Genomic DNA, 27,014 nt, shown 5'->3' on the forward strand with positions numbered 1-27,014 from the left:
AAGAGATGAAAATTCATTTTTCTTGGTTTAAGAAAAATTTAATAACAAATTGTCATTACTCATGAAACAAAAATAATCCAGAAAAGGGAGAGACTAATCAACATGTAGAGAAGAATGCACTGCAGATACTAGTTTCCTCCTGCTGTTAAAGTATACATCTCTCAAACTCCATATGAAAGCTAATTGATAATACATCTTTATAGTCATAAAATTGCCATGCACTGATACTCAGCCCCTGTCATGGGGGTATCCAAACAGACAAAATTTATATTTGTTTCGAGGGAGAAATATGCTCTTACTATTGAATACAAGTATTTGATTTCAGCAACTAGTCAATCCCCCCAGGAGACATGGATGCACCAGGCTCTCCTGCTTTGACAGGACCAACATCTAGCTAAGTCAGTTTGCCCTGACTCCCTGAGCACTAAATAAATAATCTTCTGATAATAATTTGGTTTCTGAGATAGAGTGATGTTAGGGAGAGAACATTCTGAGAAGCAAACACTAAGAATTTGATCTACTTGGCAACGATTTTTCTCACAGTAACAGAAATGATCACTTTTTTTATTTTCAAAAAGAAATTCTGCCCCACCTGATAATATGTCCCTTACTCTGCAAACTTAGAAATGCTCAACATGGGGAACTCTGTGCCCAAAGATCTTGCATTATTACTTACCCTTTCAGAGGTCAGCAGGGCCAGAGAGTTACCCTAAAGCCCAGTCTCAATGGTGGACTGAATTATATGTGCATGAACCTGTAAGGATAAAGATACCCCTCCAATAGGGTTTCCTGCACTCCCCACCTCCCTTCTCCCTCCCCCCAGGCCTATCCCCAAACGTGCATTGCCCAAACCCTTAACACAAGGCCTGAGGGGGACCCAATGGACAGGGTCAAGTGTGGAAGTACAACATTCTGAAAAACAAATATCTGTTATCCTGCTTAGTACCACACCTCAGGGCAAGGCAGACCAGGGGCCATTATCTTGGTTTTCTGCACCCCAAGATGGCAGCAAGATAGTTCTTGTTTAAAGGCACAGAAGAGCCGCAGTTCAAATAGAGAAACCAGAAAAAACCTTCAGCCTGGGATATGATGTAAAATGAATGTACAAAGTTAACATTGAAAATAGTCATAATCATGCTTAGAAAAGCCATTTTCAAGGGAACTTAGCAGAGAAATTAACCAAAAGAGGTATAAACACAAAATTTACCTGAACCACGTCAATTTGCTAAACCCACACTTGGGATGCTTATTGAGACAAAGCAAGTAAGATACGAATTTTAAAAAAAGAAAGCCAGTTTTCTGAGCCTTGAAATATTATGCTTTGGGTGACAATTTATAAAAGAACTACACTCCCTTTTTGTAAAATTACCTTTGAACACTTTTGACTGGGGTAGACCAACTTAAATTCCTAAAACCTTTAGATGAGAACAAAACCAAAATAGCCTCCCAGTTTCTAATTTCCTCGGTTTCCTGGGAGCTGCCATCATCTCTAAAGAGAGAACACTGCCTCCTCCCCGCCCCCATGATCTGCCACAGTCATGGTCACAATACTAGAGTTGTGCCCTTCCCAAAATGATTGAGAGTGGCCACCTGCAATGTGAAAACATCAGGACATCAGCGTGTGGCTTGACCAACCATGTGGCCTGCCTGGACCAGGCTGTCACACATCTGTCTCACACAGCACCTCCCAAAGTCCAGGCGATTCGGTTCCAAGAAATACCCGGCGTGGGACACCCCAAGTCCACGCAGTGCCCCTAGGGCTGCGCCACACTAGGACTAGTTCGTTCTAGGTCTCTGTTCCACAAGACTTCCAGAAAATGTTTGGCATCCAGTCACACCCTGGATCACCACATTACTACAGCAATTACAGTTATTATTCTGTATTAAATGCTCACTGGTGGGTGAACTGGTGTCATGCGGATTAAATGGTCACAGAAGCACAAGGAGACTATAGCCAGTGATCCCCCAGAAGGAGAAAATAAAGATTGAAATGGGAGACAGGAAGAGGGGAAAAGAATGGGAAGGAAGATGAGAAATCTGCCAAGAGCAGGTGGATGCTGATCAGGCCTGTGCCTCTGCTAAATGGTGGCTTTTTAGGACTTGATCTCATTTTTACCCACATTTAAAATGAGGTTAAGTAATAAAACTCACTCAGCACCCCAAATTCAACATGGCTTCATGTGAATATTTTCTAAGGGTTTTTAAAAATTATCCATTTGAGAGCGAGTGAGCTCCAGCAAGAGTAGGAGCAAAGTGGGAGGGGCCGGGTGAGAGCAGACTCCACTGAGCAGAGAGCCTGATGAAGCAGGGGCTAGATCCTAGGACCCTGGGATCAAGACCTGGGCAGATGTTTAACTGAATGAGCCACCCAGGCGACCCATGATTTTTTTTTTTCAGATGTTCCAGCTACACATCTGGGGTAGAAAACAAGTTTCGTTGTCTCTACTGTCTCAAGTATCTCCAATGAATATTTCTTAGGAGAAAATTCAAAAAAAATTTAATCAGGCTCCAAAAATTTACAGCATCATCCAATTTTATGTACAGAATATATAGAAATATGGATAATAAAAGTGTCTGAAAGTGTATACACTCAGTTTCGATTCTGTGCTTCTCTCTCCAGAGGCCAGTTCCTTACACTCTTACGCTTTGTACCTTCTCTCTAGGAATCACATCCACTTCCATGCCCTCAATTACCATTCATCCTCCCCGTGGCTCCCTCATCTTTTTCTTTTTTCCCCCTCTAAGTGCTCCCTGAATACATTCAAATGACAATAGGCTGTCTTCATCTTGATATCACAAGGATTCCTCAAACTCGATTTATTTTAAGTGGATTAGTCTTCCCCTCCCAAATCTTTTTCTCCCACCTAGCCGCAGAGCAAGAAAAATCTTTGCTGCCTTTTCCCCGAGCATATCTGTAAAACTAGTGTCAAATGAGTCTCCACTTTGGATGTGATTCAATAAAGTCACCATATGCAACAGCTTGAAGCCAACCAGTTCCTGACCCTTTCATCTAATATAGACAACATTAAGGTAAGTATGTGGAAGCCTGGGGCTGGAAGCAGATGGTCACTGAACAGAAGATTTTACCCTTTCCTGATCTCACTAGGAGTATGTTGTGGAGGCTGGTGAGATCACGTCTGAGGAAACACTGAGTCCTGGGAAATAAGAAAACCTTATTCTTCTGAGAAATTAACAGTTGTTTTGCAGGAATGATAGAACTCTACATACTAGTCACTTAATAAATGCTAACCTTTATTGTTATTATTTATTAAATGACATTGACACATGGCAGAATTCCCCCAGCAAAACAAAGGTCAACCAAAAAAAAAAAAAAAAAAAAAACCTATCAACCCGGCATTCTAGGGAAATAAAGGTGCTCATTTTTCTTAATTAACTGCTCTGTACCAGAACATTCGAAGTATTTTGCATGTATTATTCAATTTAACCCTCATGACAAACCCCATCTTCATCACTCATCCAGCATTGCAGAGAGGAAACTTCAACCCATCTCATTTTTAATCTCAATTGTTTTCTATTCAGCACATGTACTACCCACCTGCTTCATTCCCAACACTTCCTTTTTCAAAAATTTCCCCCAAAACAATGTTCATTTTATACAAATAACACACAGATGAATAAAAAGCAAAAAGGTTAAATATCACTAATTATCCTTCCACTCAAATATACCAGCTACTGTTTGGATAACTATAATTCCATAGTTGTGTCTACCTTTAAATATGTTTTACTATCTTCAAAAAGAAATGAATCATTCGATGAACACTGCTATCTAACCTACCTTTCTCACTGAACAATGCAGAATGAGTATCTTTTCCTGGCAATATGGATTTGACTCAACATAGTTATCTTATATACCATGTGAATGTTCCTTAATTTATTGAAGCAATCCAGTGTGTTAGACAGTTAGGTTGCTTCCAGTTCTTACTGTTTTGGACAGTGCTGGGATGAATAGCCTTGTACATAGAGTCTTTAGCCAATTATTCAATTATTTCCTCAGGACAAAGGGTTTACATACTTGAAGGCTTATATCTGTATTACCAAATAGCCCACCACAAATCCATACAAATTCAGTGTAAACTCATTCCTACCACCAGAGTTTGGTACCATCCATTTCTCCACACCCTTGTAGACACTGCACAGCTGGTGAGAGAGAGACTGCTATATGAATTCCAATTATCCTTTCTAGTCAAAAATATTTAATGGCTCTTGGTGTTCTGTGGGATAATATTCCAACAGCTCTGCACAAACTGACTTCACTCAGCTTTCCAAACTTCCATTCCCCACACTCTCCACTCTAGGTAGACTTGTCATAGGAAAAGGATTCCTACCTCCATGCCTTTCTCAGCCTAGTGTCCCCGCACTCCCACTCTTGGAAAGCCTAACAACTTAGACTATTCCGGACTTATTTTAGAAGGTGGCTTCCTCCAGGAATCTATAGCTGATTGCTACATCCCCCAGAAGCCTTTGCATCCTCTACCCTCTGAGAACACACATTTGACAATGAGTATATGCTCCAGATATTCTGCTATCTTTTTGTGTAGTTCTTATCTCTCCAACTAGATTATAAAACCAAAGGACAAGGATGGTCTCTTTCTCTTTTCTTTCTTTCTTTTTCAACATTAACACACAACTTTATTGATGATACACAAAGTTAATGCAAATGACAGGAGGGAGCTTACTTATGACCAACTGGTTCACTGTCACGCAAAAGAAATAGTAGAAATATTTCAATCTACGTAGCGGGATAAAAAGCAACAAACATGTTTTCAGAACAGGTAGTGATATTCATTCACCCAGCTTAGACCTGAAAACCAACTCAGCTAAACATCAGCATTGATGATACAATGATATTCATCACTCAAAATTGGCAGCTGAAAGGGTTCCTTTACCATATAAACAAGGTGGAGAAAAAGGAATAGTTTACAATGTGTGTCGCTTCTAAACTACAAACAAGAAGTTATTCCTGGGTCTTTGGGAACATATGCTCAGCTAGTTTGGCCATGAATTTTCCAACCTTTACTTTCACCAAAAAATCATGGTGACTTTCTATCCCCAGAATCTTGTCAGCACACACTTGAAATTCTTTTAGAAAGAAAAACAGTGAACCTTCGCTGAATGGATTCTGAGTAGGTTCATTTTCTTCCCATTTAAAATTGTCATTTATGTTCTCAAATATGACCAGAAGTTTAAGAATAACCTCTTTGTTCTCCTTCTTGTTAAAGAGGGAACCAAGCGAAGATGGCACTTGGGCCCTGAGCAGTTCTCTAGCCATGGCTGGATTTTCAGCCAAATTCAAAAGGAGTTTCAAAACCTGAAATTTGGTTTCTTCGTTTCCCGCTGAAAATAAACGAAAAAAGTCTGAAATGGAATTAGCAAGCATGTGCTGATACTCATTAGTAACAGTCATATTTGTAAGCAATCTTAGTCCAGCCAGCTGCACCGATGAGTTCAAGCGAGAAGTGATTGTGTCATCACACACTTGATTCATGTATATCTTAAGCCTGCGCTGATTTTCAGCATTCACACTCAAGTTATTCAGGACAATTAAAGCCTTTTCCTTAACTATGGGATCCCGAGTATTGAGAATCTTTGCTACAATTGGGAGACCACCCAGATCACGAATAATATCTCTGTTAAATGCATAAGCAGCATTGTTACCCAGAGCAATTAAAGCTGCTTCAAGAATATAAGGTTTTTCAGACATCTCCACCAAGCAAAGAACTTTCTGCAGCTCCTGAGGGGACAAAATAGTATCGTCTGAATTGGGGGAAGCCCGTTTCTGAACAGCCCTGCGAGCCCGGGTAGCTCTGGCCCTTGCTCTGGCCCGTGCTCTGGTTCCGGCCTCAGTCCCAATCCGGGCCCAAGGTGGGTACCACACTATACCCTTGTTCTCACTGTTGTCATCATCGTCATCAGACCAGTCATTGTACCGGGCCCCAGGGCAGTCCCCAACATCATCCACATCCCCAGACCCACCCTCAGCCATTTTCTCCTTGTTCTGTTTTCTTCCCCGGGTCAGTCTATAAATGCAATAGCAGGCTCCAGCGCCAATCACCAGTCCCGCAGTCACCCAGCCTACTTTCCTGGCGTAGCCCATGCAATCGTCCCTGACAAAAGCAGGGACCAAGGAAGAGAGTATTCAGTCAGGCTGGGAGAGGAGGGCTATGGGCCTGCGTGCAGGCCTGTGGAAGGTGATCGTCTTCAGCCACGTCAAGGCCACAGTAGCTGATACTGGAGGTGTACCTAGGAGTGGAGGAAGGAAATAGGGTTTAAGTTTCTCTTTTGTGTTGCCCCATGCAGAGAGCTGCACAGGACAGGAGAGTCATAAATGAGTAGTTGGTAGGAAACGTAGATTGTTAACAAACCCTCTATATCCTCCTCCTTTCAGCCTCCCTCTACCCTCCCCAGCCTACCCTCTCCCCAAGCTTAGATAAAGGCAATGGAGCCCTTAGTTTCTGCTGGGCCCTCCACCACCCCAACCTCGGGTGTCTCCATGGAGTGGCACTGTTGCACTAACCTCCTCCAGACAGGCAGTTTGTCCCTTCTTCCCTCCCCTAGAGGTGTGCCACGCCCAACAACCCTCCTAATCTGCAGAGAAACCAGAGCCAGTGAGAACTGAGGGCTTGATGGATTGATTGTTCACATTCGCAGCCTTCCTAATTCACCATTCAGGCTGTCAGACCTTTTTTAACCTCTATTCCATCCAAAACATGCAGAAGCCCGCCCCTTCCCTAACCTGAAAGGGGAGGGATATTAGGGAAATAAGGTAGGATTGGGTGAGCTTGTCCAAATGTGGCTGATTTCCAGCCCCTCCCCCATTCCAGGCAGCCCCCCACGCCTACACCGACCTCTACTGATCCGAGGAAACTTCCTCCCTCTCTTCAAGTGGTGCCACCTGCTACAGCAGACCTGCAGGATGACAGATCGAAAACATGGGGACTAAGTGCTGTTGAGAGAGGAGGATTATGAACGAACTCCCTGATAGGTTTTCCTTCTGTCATTCTCCCTAGCCCCCACTCCCACACCCCCCTCCCGCGACACACACACACACACACACACACACAAACACACAAACACACAAACACCTCGAACGCCATTTCACCACAGTCCCAAACATGCAAGAAACACACTCAGCCTCAGCCCTAACCTAGATTATTGCCATCTCTGGCTTCTCCCTACCCCCGCCCCACCCCCGCACCGCCCGCCCCTCTTAGGGTCCCCAGATAGTCTTACCCTCAAATCGACCTTCACCGATTGGGGTTAATTTCCTTCCTCTTCTCTTGCCTGGCGTAGTGCCACAACCTACGGAAAGACTGGAAACCCAGAAGAGGCTCGGACCCCCTAGACACAGAGCCATAGTCAGGAAGACACAGCCACAGTCAAAAAGACGGGAAACGGCCGCTACTGAGCGCTTGGTGGACGACCAGTCCCCAGAAGATGAAACTCTTTCCTAATTCAGAGGCCTCGTTCTCAAAGGTTTCCCCACCCCTATTAACCCCTCTCAGGGCTCTGCCGACAGACATCCCGTTGTACTTTCCCCCTCCCCAAATGTCCAGCCTTTCCCCGCTGGCGCTGTCCTGAAGGACTGGGGGCCAACACCCAGGCCACAGCTCCTTTTCCGGATGACGGCCTCGGCTCCCAGCAGATTCCCAACTCCCGTTCTCTGGGCTCCTCCCCAGACAGCCCCCCGCTCACCATTTCGCAGCATCGAAATGGGCTGCGGGCAGGGCAGATGTCTTGGAAAGCTGGCGGAGAGTGGAAGAGACGGCGGAGACGCCTGGGGACCCGCGACGGTCTCCACCCTACGCCCTTGGCCCCCCGACCTTATGGAATCTCCCAGGCACTGACCTGCAAGAATCCGGGACAATTTCCTTCTTCTCCTCCTTCCCTCTGCCGCAGGCCCGCTGGCCCTCAGGGCAATGGGGAGCTGGTACTCAGACGGGAACAAGGACCAGAACAAGAAGGACTTCTGCACACGTCAGCTCTTGGTCACGTGAGATCTACGTCATCCACCAACTCGGGTCCCTAATTTCCCCTCCCACCAGCAGTGCGGCAGAAAAGGGCCCGCCCCCCTCCATTCCCTCCCCCACACCAGGCCTTGTTACTCTTTTCTTTGCTAATCCCATCTCCCCGTAGTAGTTGTGTTTGCCTTCCTCGGATTACCAGGAAGGGACAGCATCTTCCCCTGGGGCTACTGGCCACTTGTACTTTTTGAAAAATTGCCTCTTCCTTCCCTAAGCTCCTGGGACAACAACCTCTCCTTCAACCTCCCCTCCTCCCAGCTATTAATGTCTACCATTTCCTCTGAAATCTAGTCCCAGATCTGAAATGAAAAACCATTAAAAAAGGAGACCTGGAGTGAGAGTGTGTTTTTTTTTTAACTTTCTTAATACTTTTTTTGTTCTTTCTGTCCTGCCCTCTCCTGCCCCCAGCCTGCATTCTTTTGTGAGAAGAAAAATTACTATAAAGCTACTCTCATTTGAGGGGGAAAAAAAAAGTGGGAGTTGGAAGAGTGATGTTGGGTGATGGCCTCCAAAAGCCCTACATTTTCTCACTCATGGGGAGTGTTACACACCTCACTCCAAACAATCTTAATGTCTTGAGGCCTAGCACATAACACAACCCTGAATTAGCTCATTAGAGTATCTAAGATTGCATAAATCTTCTGACTTAGCCAGTGTTCTAAACAGGAGCGTTACAGACTTTCACTTGCATGGCTTAGCAAGGAAGAGGCGTGGAGCCCTCAGAAGGCAGTAATACAGAGAAGGTTGAGCAGGAGTCACAATTACCTGGTGGAAATCTGTCCAAAAAGGCATGCACACTGACAAAGTAAGTAGCATAAAAGAACATTATGAAATATACTTGGATACAGATAGAGAATATCACCTCTAAATAAAAGTATTAGGGGAACATTGAGACCAAGATAAAATTGGCTGAACTCGGCCTCTGGCCTCTAGTAATTAGTGTGGAACCATTTCACTGACTGCTTTGGTGAGCTCAGTGATTCACCAGTCAGCAATGATTGAACCTTTTTTTATACTGGGAAAAGTAATAAAAGTAATGTCAGAACATTGGGATCTACAGTGAGATTGTCCTTAATACTTCAAATATAAGGTAATTATCTGAGTATAACTTTTACAATCCACAGATAATACGGAAGTAAATCAAGAGACTGGAGAGTTTGGGAATAGGCAGAACTCCAGAGAAGTTCTGTGTAACTTCTAGGAGGCAGTACAAGGATCTGACTGAAATTTAGCAAACAGAAAACCACATCAGCTATGTGATTCTGGGTTCAGAGAAAGATCATGTGCAGCATGGGGCTTATTCAAGCATGGGAATGTAAGAAAAGAAGAGTCAGAGGAAAGTGATGGTAGCTCCCACCCAAGTTTCGTCTGGGGAGAGGGAGGCCTGGCTAAGATGAATGGAACATTCAGCTTTCCTTGGCAGAGCCATCCCTATAATGTGTGAGGGTCCTTCGGACTCCCTTAATAGAAAGCCACTTCTTAAGGTGAACCAGTGCCCTTGCTCTGATTGCAGGTTCACCAAGCAGCTTCTGAGGTTGCTTGCTTCTTAAGTAGTAGCTTGCTTACAGAAAGAATGGACTGTAAAAATGGTCAGAAACATCCAGTACCCTCTGACAGTTGTATTTTTCAGGGTAAGTTATTCAGTTGTCACTCTTACTGGTCCTTAGCTTCCCTTTTGGCCCACTTAAAGAGAGGGAAAAGAGATGCGTGGGTTCCGGTGTTCAGATCTAGATTTACATGTAAGTCTCTGTGAATGGGAGTCTTGACAGAGACCTCGCTTTCAGATAAAGTCAGGGCTTGATCATGCAACAACCAGGGCAAGACACTAAACTATAAATACAACCCTGTGGAATCCTGTCAGGAAAGCCAGGTCAGTTTGACTTAGAATACAATCCTGTGCATCACCATTTCTGAACTGTATCTCTCTGATGTTTAGTGACTGTGAAAAATCACAACCAAGACATTTTGTGACACACAGGCCCCCAGCATCACGTTTCATAGCTGGACAACGGGTTAACATCCAAAGTCCTTAAAAGGCTCTAGCAAACCAACCCTCTGAAACAGTTTACGTTTCTCTCTGGGAAAAGAAAGGAAGTGCATTTAATGTTTTACATCCCCCCTTTTCCCTTACATCCCCCTTTTCCCCCCAGCAAAAGGGTGGGTATTGTGCCCAAAGGAGACCAACTCCATACTCTCTTACTAAAATTTAAATCTTGAATACAGATTTTTTAAAAAACAGCGGAAGGATGACATCCTGAAGAGACTTTCTGTGAATTCCTCCTGCCTATCCTCCTCAGAGCTGACCCTGGTCTGCAACACTCCCTCATTGTTTCAGTTAAATCAGGTTTGGTTTCTGTTGCTTGCAACCAAACAAAATTAACTAATACAAAACACAGAAACAAATAACACGATACAAAGAGTAATATTACTTTTTAAAATAAAAATCTTTTCTCTATATTTTTTCTCACTCTCTAAATCCCATCAGCGTTAGCATCTGCCTATCCTTTTTTATTTGGGGGCACTCTCTCAGATATCTATCACCTGGGACTACATACCAATTTGAGCGAAAAGGTTCCTTTCAGCGGTGGCTTCAGATAGCCTTCTGCAGGCTTCGGAGCTTTTAACAGGCTTGTCTGAGGAACTGCTTAAGGATTTTCCTTTTTTGCTTTTGAAACGGTTTGTCAGGCAAATAGCATGTCCTTAAGTAGTTGTTGATGGGTGTATAATGGAGAGCAAAGTAGATTTTAAATGGCAGTTTTTAGGTTCGTTAGAAATTGTAGATCTAAATGACAAAGAAGTGAGGTAAATTGACAGGCTTATCATTCCCATGGAGTATAGGATGTTTTAGAGAGGGAGTGGATTCAAACGGGAAAGGTCTGGCAGGGAAAAATCTGACAGACTGGGAAAATGATGGCCGGGAGTTACACGTTGGATTGGAATAACCGGAAAACATACCAAAGTGGGGGAGGGAGATATTTTTTACTTGTAAGGAGAGGGAAGAGTGGCACTTTTGTCCTTAAAGCTTTGTTAAGCTTTATATACTCCTTAGTTCTTTCTAATGTATACATTCAAAACAAACAAAAGTCACTTATATAATTACCTAGCAACTAAAAATTGAATGATGGACAGTTAGATTTGTCAGTAAAGCAATTCGCTTGTCTAGGAGAAGAAAGTAAAGGGAGACAAAAAGAACAGTGGAGGGAGATGATGCAGAACAACAGCGGTAAGCTGTTATTTAGAGAAAAGGGTATGATACTGGTGAAGGAGTTTGGATTGTAAAAGTTTTGAGGAAGAACAGAAAGTTGTGATGTGTTCTTGACTTCTGAATATTCACCAGCAAGGCACTCTGGGCTCCCTGGCTTACCTCTTGAAAGGGCCTCCCCCACACAGGGGCCCCTCACAGGGAGAGCTTCCTGCTGGGGTGTCAGATTTCAGCATTCAAAGAAAGAGGCTGCCTAAAGGGTCTATATTTAGAGTATGACTCCCTAGCAGGGACAGCTGAATGTCTGGGGACTAACTTCTGCATACTTTGTCCCTGAGTTCTGGGATTATTCTGAGGGGCTTGTAGGGGTGGTGCCATGAACTTGTATCAGAAGGCAGCGAGTGAAAAGGCCTCTCTCAGCCAGTGGTGACTGCTTGGCATCCTGTCAACTATGCTTTTCGTGAGGGAAAAATGGCACAGATTTCAGGGGTGTCGAAGTGATTCACAGTCACCCACAGAATCTCAGCACTGTCTCCACTGGAAGACGCTGAGCACTAGTGGCTGTTAGGGTGACAGACATACAGTACCTGAACAACAGATTCCGGAGCTATCTCACCAGTGTCATGATTAAGTGAAAATTATGTCTGTTGAGTCTCATTTTCCTCAGGGGTGTTAATAACAGGGACAACTCTAATTTATGGATTGTTTACGAGTTACACCATGAAACTTCAGCATAGATTTTAAATAAAAACTTCTGAATGAAAGACAGGCTAACCTGCAAGGTTACTAATTTCTGAAGTTCACCTGAACGGTAAGATTCATATGAATTTAGGGTCTGCATAAAGCTGGCCCTTTGAAGCCAGAGTGAAAGCCATCCAGCGATCTTCTATGAAGTTCTCAGCCATCTGACACTTAATACTACAAGAATAAGAAAAGCATAGTGATTCAGTTAACAAAAATTGCCACAATTAAAACACTGACCACCTCACTATAGATTCTACCAATTCATAAATCATCTGAAAGCACACTGGTTCTGTTTGTAAAGGTATGCATTTAAATTTTAATATGCTGTTTGAAAGCTGCTATTTCCTGTGCAGTCAGTAGAAAACATTTTCAACAGGGCACAAATTAATTTAACCAAATCAATGAGGCCTCTCTATTAACTGGAAAATCTTGTTTATTACACACACGTACATAACTTGAATTCTTTTTTCTCCAAGTGAAATAGATTTATTGTATTTTCTGGTTACAAAATAGGCTAGTTTGAGTCAATAAAAAAGGAAGGATGAAATAGAACATAAATGTATGAAAAATATTAATAAAAACCTCACTGCTACTTGAGCTTCCTTTTATGAGACCCCCCCCCATTTTGGTACAGAGACTGGATGTGCAAAGGGGTAGAAATTAAGGAACCGGCGGGGGGCAGGCGTTTCAGAGCCAAGGAAAGGAGAAGAAATTTCCCCCCAGAAGAAGTAATGGCAGACCCACGAAAAGATGCGGCCCCTTCGTATACTTAGAGAAAGGCAAATTCAAAGGCCAGAGAGAGACGAGGCCACTTCTGGCTCAATAGTATTGTTATAGAGGAAAGGAGTGACAGGGCCCAGTGCGAAGGTGGGAGGTACGGGGCCGGCTGGCGCCTGCCGCACTGCTTGTGGGAGTGGAAATTGGGGGCCAGAGCTCACTGGTGACGTAGTCATCACGTGACCAAGAGCAGCCTAGAACCGAAGTCCTGCTAGTCGCCTCCGTCTGGGTACCAGCCCCCTATTACTCTGCAGGCGTGTGAAGGAAGAAGGAAACTAGCCCCGGACCGCGAGGTCGGTACGAGCCTGGGCTCCTGCTTAGAGGCGGGTGGGGAGAGGAGAGGGCCAAGGGCGTCCCGGATCCAGGTTCGGGCTCAACTGGGCTGGGTCCCCTTCCCGCCTACTTTCTAAATACTGTCGCCCCCCACCCACCACCCTTGTGCCCATTTAGTAGAGAGAACCGGCGGACTTCGGGGGTGGGGGGTCGAAGGGAGTGAAGGGCGGTAGACAGAGACTCCGAAGAAAGGTGCAACAATCACGGTACTCGTGTCCCGAGTCCTGCTCCGTCCACCAAGCACTCCGTCCCCTCGGTTTCCTGCCTGTTTGCAGGTTTGTAGGTCTGTTGGCCCATAGGTCGCCTCAAACGTCGTGCCGAGGGAAGGAGCAAACTGCCTTGGGACCGTGCAGGTCCGTGTGAAGGTGGGATGAGACCTGGACCCTGGCTGGGGGTGGCGTTGGGGGTGGTGGAGGAGGAAAGGGCTGGGATCTGGGCGGGCCGGGTCCGAGTCGCCCTCTCCTGGCCCCTTCTTTCTCCACACCCCCTCCCGTTTCAGTGCAGGGAAAGGGGTGTGGCGGCCTTTGCTGGGGAAATGGCGGACGATAAGGGGGCGGGAGGGGGGGCGCGGAGGAACCGGCGTTTGGAAAGTCGGGGAGGTGTGAGAAATAATTTAAAGTCAAAGGCTGAAAATGCAGAAAAGCGGGTATTAGGAACCGTGTTCTCAGTGCTGACCCAGCCACCACACTTTCAGTTCTCCAAAGCCAGCTATCTGTCTTTCCGACCTTCTGCCAGACTGTCCATCAGTCTCCGCGGAAGGAGTGCTGACAACAGAAGACAAGGGAAGAAGAAATTTACCTGACTTTGGTAGAGGTTGGTGGGAGAAACCTACCTGTGAATCTTTGGGGGAGGGGTGGCGGTGGAGGAAACTACCTGAGCCTTTGCCTCTCGATGTCACCCTCCTGGCAATCATAGCACAGCCCCAACCCCTGCCCTTTTCTGTAGGGCCTGAAGAGAAGTGGTGGGTCGTGGGGGTAGATAGAGGATGACAAAAAGGAACAAAGAACTAGTTTCCTAATAATCAACCTCTCTCAACCAGAACTCAAATTCCACTCTGTTTGTATAGTGAGACACAAACTCAGACACAACACAACGCCTTAATGCCATTTTGCACCCATAGATTCATCACAGGAGAGCTACAGGAGCCCAGGAGAGGCTGAAGAGGACTGCTGCTCCACCATTACTCACCCTAGCCCTCAGAATCCTCCTGAATCAGGTGGAACAAGGCCCTCTCCTGTCCTGTCCAAAGCCTGGCACGGACTTGAGCATGGGCAGGGCTCGGGAAGTGGGTTGGATGGCAGCAGGACTGATGATTGGGGCTGGTGCCTGCTACTGTGTTTACAAACTAACCATAGGAAGAGATGACAGTGACAAGTTGGAGGAGGAGGAAGAGGAATGGGATGATGACCAGGAGCTGGATGAGGAGGAACCTGAGCTTTGGTTTGATTTCACAACTATGGCTCGGCCCTGGAGTGAGAATGGGGATTGGACCGAACCGGGGGCCCCTGGTGGCACGGAGGACAGGCCCTCAGGTGGGGGCAAGGCCAACCGAACACACCCAGTAAAACAGCGCCCATTCCCCTATGAACATAAAAATACTTGGAGCACTCAAAGCTTTAGAAATTTCAGGTGTGTACTTGACCTCTCTAAGTGTCCTTTCATTCAGGGAAAAATGTGGTTTGCTCAGCCCAAGGATGCTGGTTTTTCATTTAGCCATGATATCAATAGTCAGTCATTTGGCCAGCCTCTCCATTGTTGGAAACACGATCCCCACTCCCGACCCTATTAGGGAGAAGGCTTTCTGTACTCTGGATAACTTGAATGCAGGAGTTGAAAACCAGGGCCAGATTAAGATGTCCATCAGTGAAGTGTGTCGGGAGACTGTGTCATGTTGCTGCAACTCATTTCTGCAGCAGGCCGGATTAGATTTGTTAATAAGCATGACAGTTATTAATAACATGCTTGCCAAGTCCGATTCAGACTTGAAGTTCCCTTTGATATCGGAGGGGAGGGGATGTGCTGAGGTTCAGGCTTTGAAACTGTGGATGGGTTTGTCTGGAAAGCTGGTCTGGGCAGGGGAATCGCTGGGTGCCCAAACGCTGCTCTCATCCATGTCCCTCTTGATCAGGAACGGAAACACACAGGTTCTCCCTGACACCCTGGCCTCGTAGAGGGCCATCTGGAGCGGAACGGAACCGAATCCACCCAAAACCCTGCTGGAGAACACCCACCTGTGTTCTCATTCAAAGAATCTACAGTGGGTGCTGTTGAAGACCCGGCCTTAGCCACCACATCACGGGGTGAAAGTTACACTTGCTCCACCGAGGACCACGCTCTTCTGGGCCAGGCAGGGGTGCCCCCGGAGCTCTGAGTAACTTCTTGGTTTTGCAGTCTGCAGGCAAAGTGCATTGTCAGTTACTCCCTTGCGGCCTTCCTCCTGCGGTAAAGGGACCTTTTCAGCAGCCAGCTGTGCCTACAGAACATCCTATGAGAGCATGGCCGGGGAGGTCTTGCCTCCGGTGGTCTCCCTGTGACAGCCGGACTGTTTTGAGGAGACCGGGCGCGTGTCGGGGCTGGAGCTGCAAACGCATCTGTTGCCTCTTAGGTTGAATTCTTTCCCACTGACTCCTTCTTCGCTGCGAGCTGATGGATGGTGAACCTAGTCATCCACAAAGGACACTCCCCTCCTCTGTGCTCTCCTGACTTGACCTCCTCCACCCAAGGCTACATCTGTACGCATCATCAATAAAGTTGTGTGCTTTGATTGGCAAAAACGGGACGTGGAACTTGTCCTTGAGTTGACAGTCTACACGCAGAGGAAGACAAAAGTAGGTGACCAAGGCGAACCACCTGGGGCCTTTGCTCCCTGACAGGGGCACTCTTACCAGGTGCTCATAGGGGGCAGGGGTAGAGGTGGGCTGGAGTGCTCAGGAGAAGGGTCTGGGGGCCAGGGGCGGAAGCCAGGGAGCAGAGGTGGGGTTCGTGGAGATTGCAGGGTACAACACCTGTGAAGCCAGCGGCATTGTGCCTGGCACCTGGAGCAGAGAAATCCCTCCATGAAGGTGTCTCTCCTTGACTGCCAGCCTGGGCAGGAGGGTCAGTATCCTTGGGGTCTGTCTACACACCCTTGGGGACCAGTTGGCAACCCACCCCCCTGCATTTAACGCACAAGACTGGCAGCGATGGTTGCCGCTCGCTGCGTGCCCACTTGGCGTCCTTCTCCCTCCCCTGCAAAGCAGCTGTTAAACCTACTTCCAGGCCCACTCCCTTCCTTGGGAACCCAAGTCCAAATTCCTGGCAGAGGGAGAAGGGTCGGCCCCCTCTTCCTTCGAGGGAACCTCTTTTCTGCCCTCTCCTCTGTCCCTTTGGTGACTTCCATCCAAAAGGAGCCGGTGGAGCCCTCCATGAACTCCCCATCAGGGTGGTGGGGCAGACGCTGAGGGGGCCTGGCAGGGCTATGGCCGGTCCACTGGGAGACACATCTCCGTCACCCCCACCCAAGCTCCTGGCACCCCTTGCGGGAAAGGAGGAACCTAGCCCTGTGCATGGACCCATTCTGTGGATCTGGACACCTCCTGCTGCCACCCCTCCCAACACTGCCAGACCTCTCCCAGCAACCCTGGGCCCCTGCATCACCAAAGCCAGCTTCCCTGCGTGTCTTTGACGTGTCAAGCAGTGGTCCTCTTTCCCTGAGCCCTGGCCCACAACACAGGCAACAAGAAACTTCCCTTGGGCAGCGCTGCCTCTGTGCCCGGTGCCCTCTCCTGGTCTCTCTGGGATGCGGCGCTGGGCCACTGTGCCCTGGGCATCAGCACTCTGTGCCTGCTCTGCCTTCTGATGCTCTCCTCCACAAAGACCATAGTTGTATCGGTTCCTCCCTTCTCCTGGAGTTTGGCTGGCAGGTGGATTACAACCCCTCAGCTTTCAACCGACCCTCCCAACTCCCTACCGTCTCTGGGCTGACTAGAAGGTATGGGGACCTGCCAGGTCCCAGGACTATCTCTGGGGAATCTTCCAGCCTACAACGGGGACACCACCTCTCCCCAGGCACTGGCACCTTGGATGGCCAGAACGTGACTTGTGGTTGCTGTGACAACACACCCCCATCAGGGCGCTCTCTCTCTCTCTCTCTCTCTCTCTCTCACACACACACACACAGCCGGACACACACACACAGCCGGACACACACAGCTTGCCACCCCTCCCCAGGCTTCCTCTGCTGGCTGTCCTGTTTCCTAAGAGTTGCTAATGCGACCAGCCCTTTCTCCCAAGCCAGCCTCGGGTGGACTGCGCAATGTTTCCCAAGTAGGAGTGCCCTGGACACTCCAAGCGGAGCCTGCTGGGCCAATGCTGTCTTCAGCGACACACCTGTTTGTGCTCAGCCTCTTGAATCTCAACACAGAGGCAGGTCTTCTTCCTCCCGGCTCGGGCTCCCAAATTAACAGGCGCCTCCCCACTCTGGGCTCTGCCAAATCCCCCTTCCAGTGCTGCCACAGGCAATTGTCCCCCATCTCCAAGGCAGGCCCTTGGCCCTTTCAGGCCACCCCTGACTTCTACCTCAGGGAGGGCCTTGGAGACTGTCTGCTCATCTCCTGAGCGACTATCTGTCCCAGAGAAGACTGTTGGCCTCCAAGGGTCTCCAGGTTGTGGTCCTGGCTCGAGGCAAGAGCCTCCTGTGCATCTGCTGGCCCTGCCCTTCCCAAAGCCTTCCCCCTGCACCTGAGAGCTCGGGCCCCTGGTCTGCCCTTTATCCCTTGGATGGTTGCTGTGCCAGGCAGGAGCCCCAGGGGCAGTGGAGGGGGTTCGGGGGCATGCCTGCCAGTCAGGGCCCGATGAAGACATTTGGAGGCTGTCAGCAGCAGGAAGACCATGGTACACCCCCAACACGTAATGCCGAATGGAACGGCATGGGACCACCAAGCCCCATGCCTGCCTGCCCCTGCCTGCCAACTTGCCCACCTGCCTGCTACAAGGAACAGATTCTTTCCGGGCTTCCCCATGGTAAACAGTTGTCAAGGGCATCAAAGCTACAGCTTGGCACACTGTGTCGGGGAAGGACCCTGCCTTGATGGGGCCCACCCCAGCCTGGCCTGCCTCTGGGGAAAATCTGGGGGGCCCATCCCCATGGACTGCCTTCCAGCTCCACCAAAGGCCTGGTCTTGCTTCTCAGGCATCTCCCAGTGACGTCTACATCAGGTGCCTGCACGTACTGGCTGCACACTGACTCCCAGTGCCCTCCCCGGCTTGCTACCCCTCCTAGAGGTCTTGGGATTTGACCTCCCAGCCCCCCCTGTCCCTGTGAAGAGCACACGCAGGAAGTTGCAGACTTCCTGCTTCCCAGCCCATACAGCCAGTCTCAGACTCTGCCTCCTCACTGGGACCCCAGCTAGCTCCAGTCTCACTGCAGTTCCCCCCACCAGCCCCTCACTTTGATGTGCCCACCCCACAGAGAGGCACGGCCCTCACCAGGCCAATCTTTAAGCTGCCACAGCACCGTTCAGCGGACAGCTGGACAACTGTGGCCAGGGCTGGCCCCAGGCTCCCTTCTGCTCCCAGTGCAGCTGGTCTAGGATGCAGGCGAGTGCCTCACTGCAGTCCAGCGCAGTCCCACGGAGGATGAGCCAGTCCCTCGTGTGCCACACATGCTGCGGGCCTCACCTCACACCCTGTCACTTCCCTCCTCCTCTCTGCTCATGGCGTCTGGGGCACCCTGAGGCCAGGCTCCTTTCCCCTTACTGCCTCTTGTTTTTGTGTGTGGCCTGGGATGTTCTCCCTCATGCCCTGATTACAGACAGAGTCTCCTGTGTGGTTTCCGAATTCCTTCACACTCTTCCACTGAAAGGGTTGTCTCACAGATCAACTTGGAATTTACGTCTGTGCAGGCTGGGAGGGGTGACCCAAATTTTACTTCTCCCCCTCCCCGCCCCGCTCCACCCCGTGGATAACAGGTTAACCCAGCACCATTGATCACTCCGGGCTCACGCTGCCTGTCGTGTGGCACATCTGGGACCCTCGTGCACCCAGCCCAGCTGAGCATCCCCTCTGTGGCTCCCTGGTGTGAGTCTCCCCCGAGGCACACCTTTCTCCCAGGAACCTCTAACTGACTGGGGGACCCTCAGCTCACCGGGGGGCCTGATGGTAGGTGCTGTGTGTGTTAGCAGGGAGGTGAGGGTGGGTGGGTGCCTGTGAGCAGGCCTCTGCCCCAGGTTTCTTCTTGGGACACATTCTGGCCCACAGGAGACGTAGGAACCCTGTCGCCTGGCTGACTTTAGCAACATGGGAAAGTGGAGACTGGTTTCTTCCCTTCCCAAAATTACTTGATTTGTGTGAAAGAAAAGCAAGTTCATTTTCTATGTATAGACTTACCGTACTTTGCACTTGGGTTGTCGTTAGCTGTTACTTGAATTATGACTGTTGTCACATGTTGAACTCACATGTTGCAATGGTTTTTCTCCACCCCTTCCTTGACTTTTTTTTTTTTTTGGTGTTGTACATTCCATCAATCTGGAATTTAAGTTTTCTGTTTTTGTCCATGTTTTCTACTTTACTTTTACAGTTTTGTTTCCTTAGGACAGTCTTCACATCCCACATTTACTAGAAAATTTTTGCCTATATTTCCTTTTAATATAAATACAGTTTTCTTTTTAGAGTTAGCTCCTTTTTTTTTTTTTACCTACCAGTGGTGTGTATGTGTAATGTGTGCGTTTTTGTGCACATGTTTTGTTAACATTTGTATATTTGCATATAGGAAGACTTTGTATCTTAATTTTCCTTGAAGAATAATTAGTTATACTAATGCCTTTGTTATTGAATCCAATTTCCCCCCATAACTAGGGTCCTAATTTCCATGTCTAGAATATGAACTTTGATTTACATGCATTGTCTCATTTTGTGGATCTAATATGCATGGAGTCTTCAGTTGCTGAGCCTTTGATTCTGCTTATCATTAATTAACAGTTAAGGTAATGTGAGTAGATGAGAAACACAGACTGATACATAAGCCATAGCAATAAATCCCACCCAATACCATTTACCAAAAATCTTAACTCATCTCTCTCATAAAAAAATAATTTCAGTACAAGCATTTAATTCACTTTATGGAGGAAAATAAAGAAGATTCTATCATTTTGGAGCAACAAACCCCCAAGTATGGCGGAAAGGTATACCCTGAGAATCCAATTATTTTAATGAACCCACTGAGGTTTATTAAAGCTGTGTTAACCTAACATCAGGAAGGGACACAAGATATAGGCACAAAGGTCCCTGTTCATTTTGCAGTATAATTGTCCCAGGATGCTGTGTTATAAACATTCTCACTGTCTTTGATGCTTAAAACATCTGTGGAATTGGGATTGCTCACCACAGCTCCCACAGAAGATAGACTATAGTGAAGACGTGCATCCAATGTGCACAAATATCTCCAATGTTAAAGCAAGATGGCTCATGACACTTCCCTGGTGGGTCCTCACTGCACTGGTACAGATCAGCGTCCTTCTGCTTCTGGAAAACTTGCTGAAGGAAGATAATGTGGAGACACCCACCCAGTCACCAAGATGCCACAGACGATGCATGTGCTGGCAATAAGATTCCTGACCAAGGTGACTCTGTGGGTGTCTCCATCGTCCATAGTAGTCAAGCTGATGGTGGCCCCCCACCAGACATGTGGTCATCTTTCTCCACAAAGTAGATAAACACAGAAAAGATGGGAATGCCCACAAACAGAAAGAGAAGCAGCAGCCCAACCTCATGGTAGCTGTGTCTTAGTGTGGCACCTAGAGACCAAAGTCCTGTGTAGTGCCAGGCAACCTTGAGGATTTGGAAAAGCCTCGCAAGCCTGAGGATCTCAACCACTTTGCCCATGTTCTCAGTGTCCTCACACTCTTCCACCTTGGTGTCTAGATCCAAATTGTCATAGAAGGAAATAATGAAGACAAGGTCAATTATGTTCAGAGCATTTTTCAGATCTCTTTTGACAGGGAACAGCAACCAGCCAGATGGCAAAATCAAAGGCAAACCAAGAGATGCACGCGGTCTCCAAGTCTTGCTGCATGGAGTCATTCACTTCTCCATTCTCATTCTGGAGCTCCAATATACTGTGGACACACAGGGCCATAATGGAGACCAGCATCATGCTCACGGAGGAGATAGCAATGATCTTGGCAGACAGGCAGGCAGTAGGCTGGGTGTTCCATTAGAATCCAGATCTTCTTCCAGAACTGACCAAATCACCTCTCGTCAAACTTCTTTAGCTCCTTCTCAGGGAAGACTCTTCACAGGGGCAGCTGGTACTCATGTCGTTGCTCTTCTGGTCCCAGTTCTTTTCTGTGGTTTTCTTCCTTGCGTTTCTGGCTCCTGGTAGCGCTTGTGCAGTGGAAGGTGATGAAGAGAGCTCCTCAATGCCCCAATACTCCATCTCCTGGCAGAAAGAAAACACGTACAGTTCTTCCAATAACATCGCAGCTTCCAATGACATTGAAATGAAAATGCAGAACATAACTCAATAAGAAGGTGTTCCAATTAAAATAGTTCACTTTATTGGCCTCACTGTAGTCAGTCATCCTATGGCTCCAGAATGGCGTCTTCTGAGGGGCAGGTGAGCAGCTTTCTGAGTCTGGTGTAAGGAAACCGTCCAGGAGGTTGCTTTGGTCAATGCACTGCGTAAAGTGCCCCCGCCTCGCCAGCCCCCACGCCCCGCCACGTTAAAATGGACAAGTTCCTCCTTTTGTCCAGGGCGATGGAAAAACTCACCAAACACCATGGTGGATAGAGAAGGCAGGAAGCTGGACGGGAAGGGAGATGAGGAAGTCCACACTGCACGGTTGTGGTGCAGATGTCACACTCTGCCCTCATTCTGTCCAGCGGAATGCCCATCATCATCCAAGAAGCTCCGCCCTTTTTCCCTCATGGAATGTGCGGTGCACTGAGGCATTTAGTGGCCAAAAAGAAAAGAATCCTGTTCTTGGGTTGTATCAACCAGAGCAGTTGCTGGGAAATCACTTTCACAGATTTGGGTGAGATAGGATCCTCCACCGACGGGCTCTTTTGTCACCCGTAGAACATCTGTAGAATCGTAAGCTTCTGCTGTTCACAGCGTCTGCTTTGTGGCACGCACTCGGCCAGGAACTGCAAGAGTCCAGGCGACTCAGGATCGCGGAGCTCTGTGATGCCGCCCGCCCGCGCTGCAGGAATCGGGCCTCGCCACACAGCCCCGCGCCCGCCCGCCCTGGCGGCGGCGGGAGAGCGGGGGGACCAGTCCCCGTTCGTCTGTCCGCCAGTCCCTGCAGAATCCGATTTGTAATGCTTTCATTGAAATTGCCCTGAGTCTACGGATTAATTGGCAAGCAATGGCATCTTTATAATTTTCTCATCTAGGCACTTTATCTAAATCCTTCCATTTAGTGATGTTTGTTGTTGTTGTTGTTTTTGTTTTTTAATAATGATCTTTCCCATTTCTTTTGGGGTTTTAGTTCCATGTATTTGGGTTTGTTAGCTTGTGAATAGGCATGGTCTTTATACCTTCTCTTAAAATGCACTTCTACTTCGATTCCACCGTTCTTAGTCCATGTGCCAACACACTAGACATTATCTGTGGTTCTCACTGCTTTGGGGACAGCAGTAAAAAAGGGGAATGGTCAAGTGCTTCACCACAGTCACTCTTAAAGATGAGGGAAAAGGAAAAGGACAAGAATTAAGTCCTATTGTTCCACAGTGCTCTCCCTGCCCCCAACTCTCCCTACAAACCCTTTCTTTTTTTTTTTTTTTTTCCAGTTTACCTTTATATCCTCTTGCTCCCTCTCCCCTGGCAGTGGAGTAGTTCAAACTGGTTCTTCTGGTTTATTCCATCATTTTTTTTTAACCCTGGCAAGGTCTCCATTAAATTTAGCTGTCAGTATTCTATTGTTCTTTGTTCTTGGATGCATGGATATGGGACGGTATTGAAGGAAGGAAAGGTAACTTGATGGCTCAAGTTATGACCACAAATGAGTACTTCAAATAACCATGCCATGTATCTTCCTTTGAATAAATATTTGAATCTCACAAGGATCAATTGTCATTATGTAAATATGTACCTAAAGTTCTGTATTTTTCACTATTTAACTTAAACTTAAACTGGGTAGTAGATGGATTTGGTGACTTTCTAAACAGGGCAGGGAGGACATGTGGAGGTAAGGGAAGTGGTGGGGGGGGTGTGTTCCCACCAGCCTTCTCTTTCAGCCTTTTCTACCCTGCCACTTGGGCTGCCCCATGCCAGACCCCACACTTTCTGAAGTTCGTGCCTAGGGAAGTGAGAAACTAACCCCAATGCCCTGAGATACTCCAATATCGCATCTAGTCATTTCTAATCCCCATCCCACCCCTCTCCCAGAGTTTTGATCTAGGGCTTGATTTGAGTCGGGAGACATGGCTGGCTGTGATTCCTTCTTCTCTTTCCCTCCACAAAATTCCTCTCCCAGGTACACTCCCTTTAGGTGCCTCTTACTACCTCGTACTACCTATAGCATCTAGCAAAGATCTATTGTCAGAGTTTTCCAGGCCTGCTTTCTGATATGTAATGAGAGCTTTTGGAATTTAGCAAAACTCTAAATTTATTGCTATGAGGTTTTTTTTTTCTTTTTCTAAATTTAAGTTCAATTAACCAACATATAGTACATCATTAGTCTCTGATGTAGTGTTCAACAATTTATCAGTTGAGTATAACACCCAGTGCTCATCACATCATGTGTCCTCCTTAATGCCCATCACCAAATTACCCCATCCTCCTACTAATCTCCCCTCCAGCAACCCTCAGTTTTTTTCTTCCTATAGTTTAGAGTCTCACATGGGGGGCACCTGGGTGGCTCAGTGGGTTAAAGCCTCTGCCTTCTGCTCTGGTCATGATCCCAGGGTCCTGGGATCAAGCCCCCAATGGGGGGGGGTCTCTGCTCAGCAGGGAGCCTGCTTCCTCCTGTCGCTCTGCCTATTTGTGATCTTTGTCTTTCAAATAAATAAATAAAATCTTCTAAAAAAATAAAATAAAAAAATATAAGAGTCTCACATGGTTTTTCTCCCTCTTTGATGACTTCTCATTCAATTTTCCCTCCCTTCCCCTATGGTCCTCTGCTGTTTCCTATATTCCACATATGAGTGAAACCATATGATAACTGTCTTCCTCTGATTGACTTATTTCACTCAGCGTAATACCCTCCAGTTCCATCCACATCGATGCAAATGGTAAATATTCATCCTTTCTGATGGCTGAGTAATATTCGATGGCTATGAGTTTTTAAAATTAGCTTTGAGAACTCAAGTTTCTTGAGCAAGGTATAGGCAGTAGCTTACTTCTCCTTGTGTGAGGTAATAATTTTAAGTAGCTTTAATGGTGAATGGGCTACATGACAACATTATTTACAGGGAGACTTTTATATAGTTTAGTTCAATATTTTTATAACATTATCATTTTTGCTTGCTAAAGGGACTAAGAATGGGCAGGGATGCAGGGGGCCACGTGGGCAACCAGAACACTGCCCTTGCTATGTATTTGCCTCAGTCTTTGGGGGTTAGAACAAGAAACATTGTATGTGAAGTTAGGAAGCTCTACAAAGTATCTATCAGGCAACTCCCATAGCATGATAGCCACAAGACTGTACAAAGACAAGTCAACCAACTCTTCACATTTCATCTTAAATTTAATTTGTTTTTTAAAAATAAGTTATATCCTACTGGTTCAAAGTTCAAAAGATAACAAAGAGTATATATTAAAACTCTCTTTCCCACCTCTGTCACCACTACCCAGTGCTTCCCCACCACAGGCAATATTACGAGTTTCTTATGCACAAGTCCAGAGAAATTTATTTATATATATATATATATATATTTCACACACATATAATAATCTTGTCAGTCTTTTGATATCATTACATAAAATAGTTTTTTAGTTTACAGCCGAATAATATTTTGTGGCATAAATATGTTATAATTATTTAGTCAGTCCCCTATGTGTGGATATTTAGTGTTTTATTCCCCATTTTTTCTTGATATTTCAAATAATGATTCAATGATTATTTGTATTTCCTTTCTTCCCTTCTCCCTCTCCTTTTATGATCCACCAATTTTCATTGATTAAGTTATATTTCTTAGTGTTTCTCTTTGTGCTACTGAATATACTTAGATTCTTTTGCCAAGTTTGTCTGCTTTAGATGGTATCTTTTGACTGCAGCTACTAAGGATAAGAAAATCAACATACTTATATTACCTCCCACCTTTTCTTTCCTCTCCCAATTGCTGTTAATTATATAATTTCTATTTCATCTGGCTTATCACCATTACATTTGTTCCATTACCATAAGCACCACATTTGTTTTGGTCTTTGTCTTAAATTTACATAGACTTGACATTAATTCCTAGAGTTTTGCTATAGTTTCTTTCTTGCCTGTGTTTCTGTCATTTTTGCTTTCCTCTTTGTGATTCTCTTACATTTTCCCCGAGGCCTGACAGCTCATATTGTAGTTCATTCTTATCTTGCCATCCCTTTCTTGAGCTCTTGCTTAATTGCTTCATTAAAACTTTCTAATTCATGGTAAAATATTTGGTGACAATTTTCATCTACTTTTTTCCAGATGAGTTTTCTTTATCTGCCATGCATTTTTCAGGTCCTTTTTCTCATTCTCTCCCTTACCTGTCTTTATCTATTGTGCTATGCCATTTTGACTCCCCATCTTTGAGAGATATTCAGGTTTCATAGAACCAGTTCTTTTTTAGAAAATCCATCAAGGACAAGGTTCCAAGTTGTTTTCTCTGAAACCAAGAATTTACCTTATGCCCCAAGTCATTACACAGAGGTAGCTAAGGGGCTGTTGAATGTTCAGTTTCTCCTCTTCTTGCTGCTTGGGGTAAGACTGATCTACAGTGCTACCTTGGAGACAGATTACTTCTTGCAAATTGACCTGTCACTGTATTCCTTATTTTGCCCATTTGTCTGTGCTTCTTATTATAGATCTTCTGCTCCGTGGTGGCTTTTATTGTCAATTTGTGCATGCTTCTTACCTTTAAGAAATACACACATTTATTAAGATGATATTTCTCACATTAAGTGTCCTTACTACAATAAAAAAAAGAAAGAAATACATATACCATCTCTCCCCTTTCTGAAATTCAGTATTATCTAGTAGCTGACTTGAGAATATAGAAATGCAACTAGAGAGTTCCTGGAAAATTAACTGAACAGACTGTCAAGCATAAAACCAATTTAAATTAATAGAGATGCTCTCTGTGAAGAAGTTAGAGCTCAGTGTATGCCCAGACTTGGTTTTGACAGTCTCTAGTCAGGCTGAGGAAGGCAAACAACTCCATGTTTTCTGTCAGCCTTTCTGAGCTTTCTTACTACACAGCACAGGGGGCAAAGAAACATGCAACACAATTTCTTCCTGCCCTGGCAACTGAGCTCATGCCGATTAAGAGAAAAATGAGTAACACAAAAGATGCTTAAATCGCATCCTATTGCATCTTTAGTTGAAGTGGCTTTTCAGCACTAATTTTCTTGGCATTCATCAGACTCCATTGTATACTCTGTTTTCTTTGCCTGTATTCCCCACTACATGGTAAGCTCTATGAACACAAGAATGGTGACTGTTTTGTTTACTATTGAATCTCCATCTGGCTCACATGTACTTAGAGCTCAGTGCCTACTCAATTTGATTGTCTAGCATTAAAGCTGCAATTCTGATTCTGGACAGGAGTTCATCCTTATCTATTTATTTTTTAAATATTTTCAATAAATAAGCATTATGTTTGGAAAGAGAAATTTGTTTTAAAATTAATTAAACAACATTTACAATATGGTCCTAATTAATTTTTAAAATGCAGAAGCATGAAAAAATCAGAATGTAGCGCACTCTATATCTTGCTCAGTTTCTTCTCTTTTCAGGAACTCATCCATT

At 46.2% G+C, this 27,014-nt stretch overlaps 2 protein-coding genes, 1 long non-coding RNA gene and 1 pseudogene across 6 annotated transcripts; 2 read left to right on the forward strand and 2 right to left on the reverse strand.

The window, feature by feature from the left end:
* Window positions 1-3,231: 3,231 nt before the first annotated feature.
* Window positions 3,232-8,015, reverse strand: ARMCX3 (armadillo repeat containing X-linked 3). Of its 3 annotated transcripts, XM_044235289.1 has the most exons (5): window positions 7,867-8,015; window positions 7,252-7,331; window positions 6,867-6,927; window positions 6,536-6,606; window positions 3,232-6,261 (listed from the first exon to the last, which is right to left on the reverse strand). In XM_044235289.1, exon 5 carries the CDS (start codon window positions 6,113-6,115, stop codon window positions 4,976-4,978), a length of 1,140 nt encoding a protein of 379 aa, XP_044091224.1. In that variant the 5' UTR covers window positions 6,116-6,261; window positions 6,536-6,606; window positions 6,867-6,927; window positions 7,252-7,331; window positions 7,867-8,015; the 3' UTR covers window positions 3,232-4,975. The 3 variants fall into 3 exon arrangements, with proteins under 3 accessions (XP_044091224.1, XP_044091223.1, XP_044091225.1); XM_044235288.1 differs by lacking the exon at window positions 6,536-6,606; XM_044235290.1 differs by lacking the exon at window positions 6,536-6,606 and having other exon boundaries at window positions 7,252-7,359.
* A 4,929-nt stretch (window positions 8,016-12,944) lies between these two features.
* Window positions 12,945-14,370, forward strand: LOC122896751. Of its 2 annotated transcripts, none has more exons than XR_006382428.1 (4): window positions 12,945-13,058; window positions 13,374-13,463; window positions 13,793-13,911; window positions 14,219-14,370. It is a non-coding gene; the product is annotated as an uncharacterized LOC122896751 (long non-coding RNA). The 2 variants fall into 2 exon arrangements; XR_006382429.1 differs by having other exon boundaries at window positions 13,374-13,451.
* Window positions 14,371-14,392: 22 nt separating this feature from the next.
* Window positions 14,393-15,269, forward strand: ARMCX6 (armadillo repeat containing X-linked 6). Its single transcript, XM_044234710.1, has 2 exons — window positions 14,393-14,727; window positions 14,888-15,269. The coding sequence occupies exons 1-2, from the start codon at window positions 14,393-14,395 to the stop codon at window positions 15,267-15,269; spliced, it is 717 nt and encodes a 238-aa protein (XP_044090645.1).
* A 5,096-nt stretch (window positions 15,270-20,365) lies between these two features.
* LOC122897130 lies at window positions 20,366-21,856 on the reverse strand (annotated as a pseudogene).
* Between the last annotated feature and the right edge of the window lie 5,158 nt (window positions 21,857-27,014).

This window comes from Neovison vison, chromosome X (genome assembly GCF_020171115.1).
Source record: "Neovison vison isolate M4711 chromosome X, ASM_NN_V1, whole genome shotgun sequence".
Lineage (NCBI taxonomy): Eukaryota > Metazoa > Chordata > Mammalia > Carnivora > Mustelidae > Neogale > Neogale vison.

Coding starts and splice junctions, on each gene's coding strand:
- ARMCX6 (XM_044234710.1), top strand. CDS start 14,393: ATGGCAGCAGGACTGATGATTGGGGCTGGTGCCTGCTACTGTGTTTAC. Junction 14,728..14,887: donor CAAAGCTTTAGAAATTTCAG/GTGTGTACTTGA, acceptor CGACCCTATTAG/GGAGAAGGCTTTCTGTACTC.
- ARMCX3 (XM_044235288.1), bottom strand. CDS start 6,115: ATGGGCTACGCCAGGAAAGTAGGCTGGGTGACTGCGGGACTGGTGATT.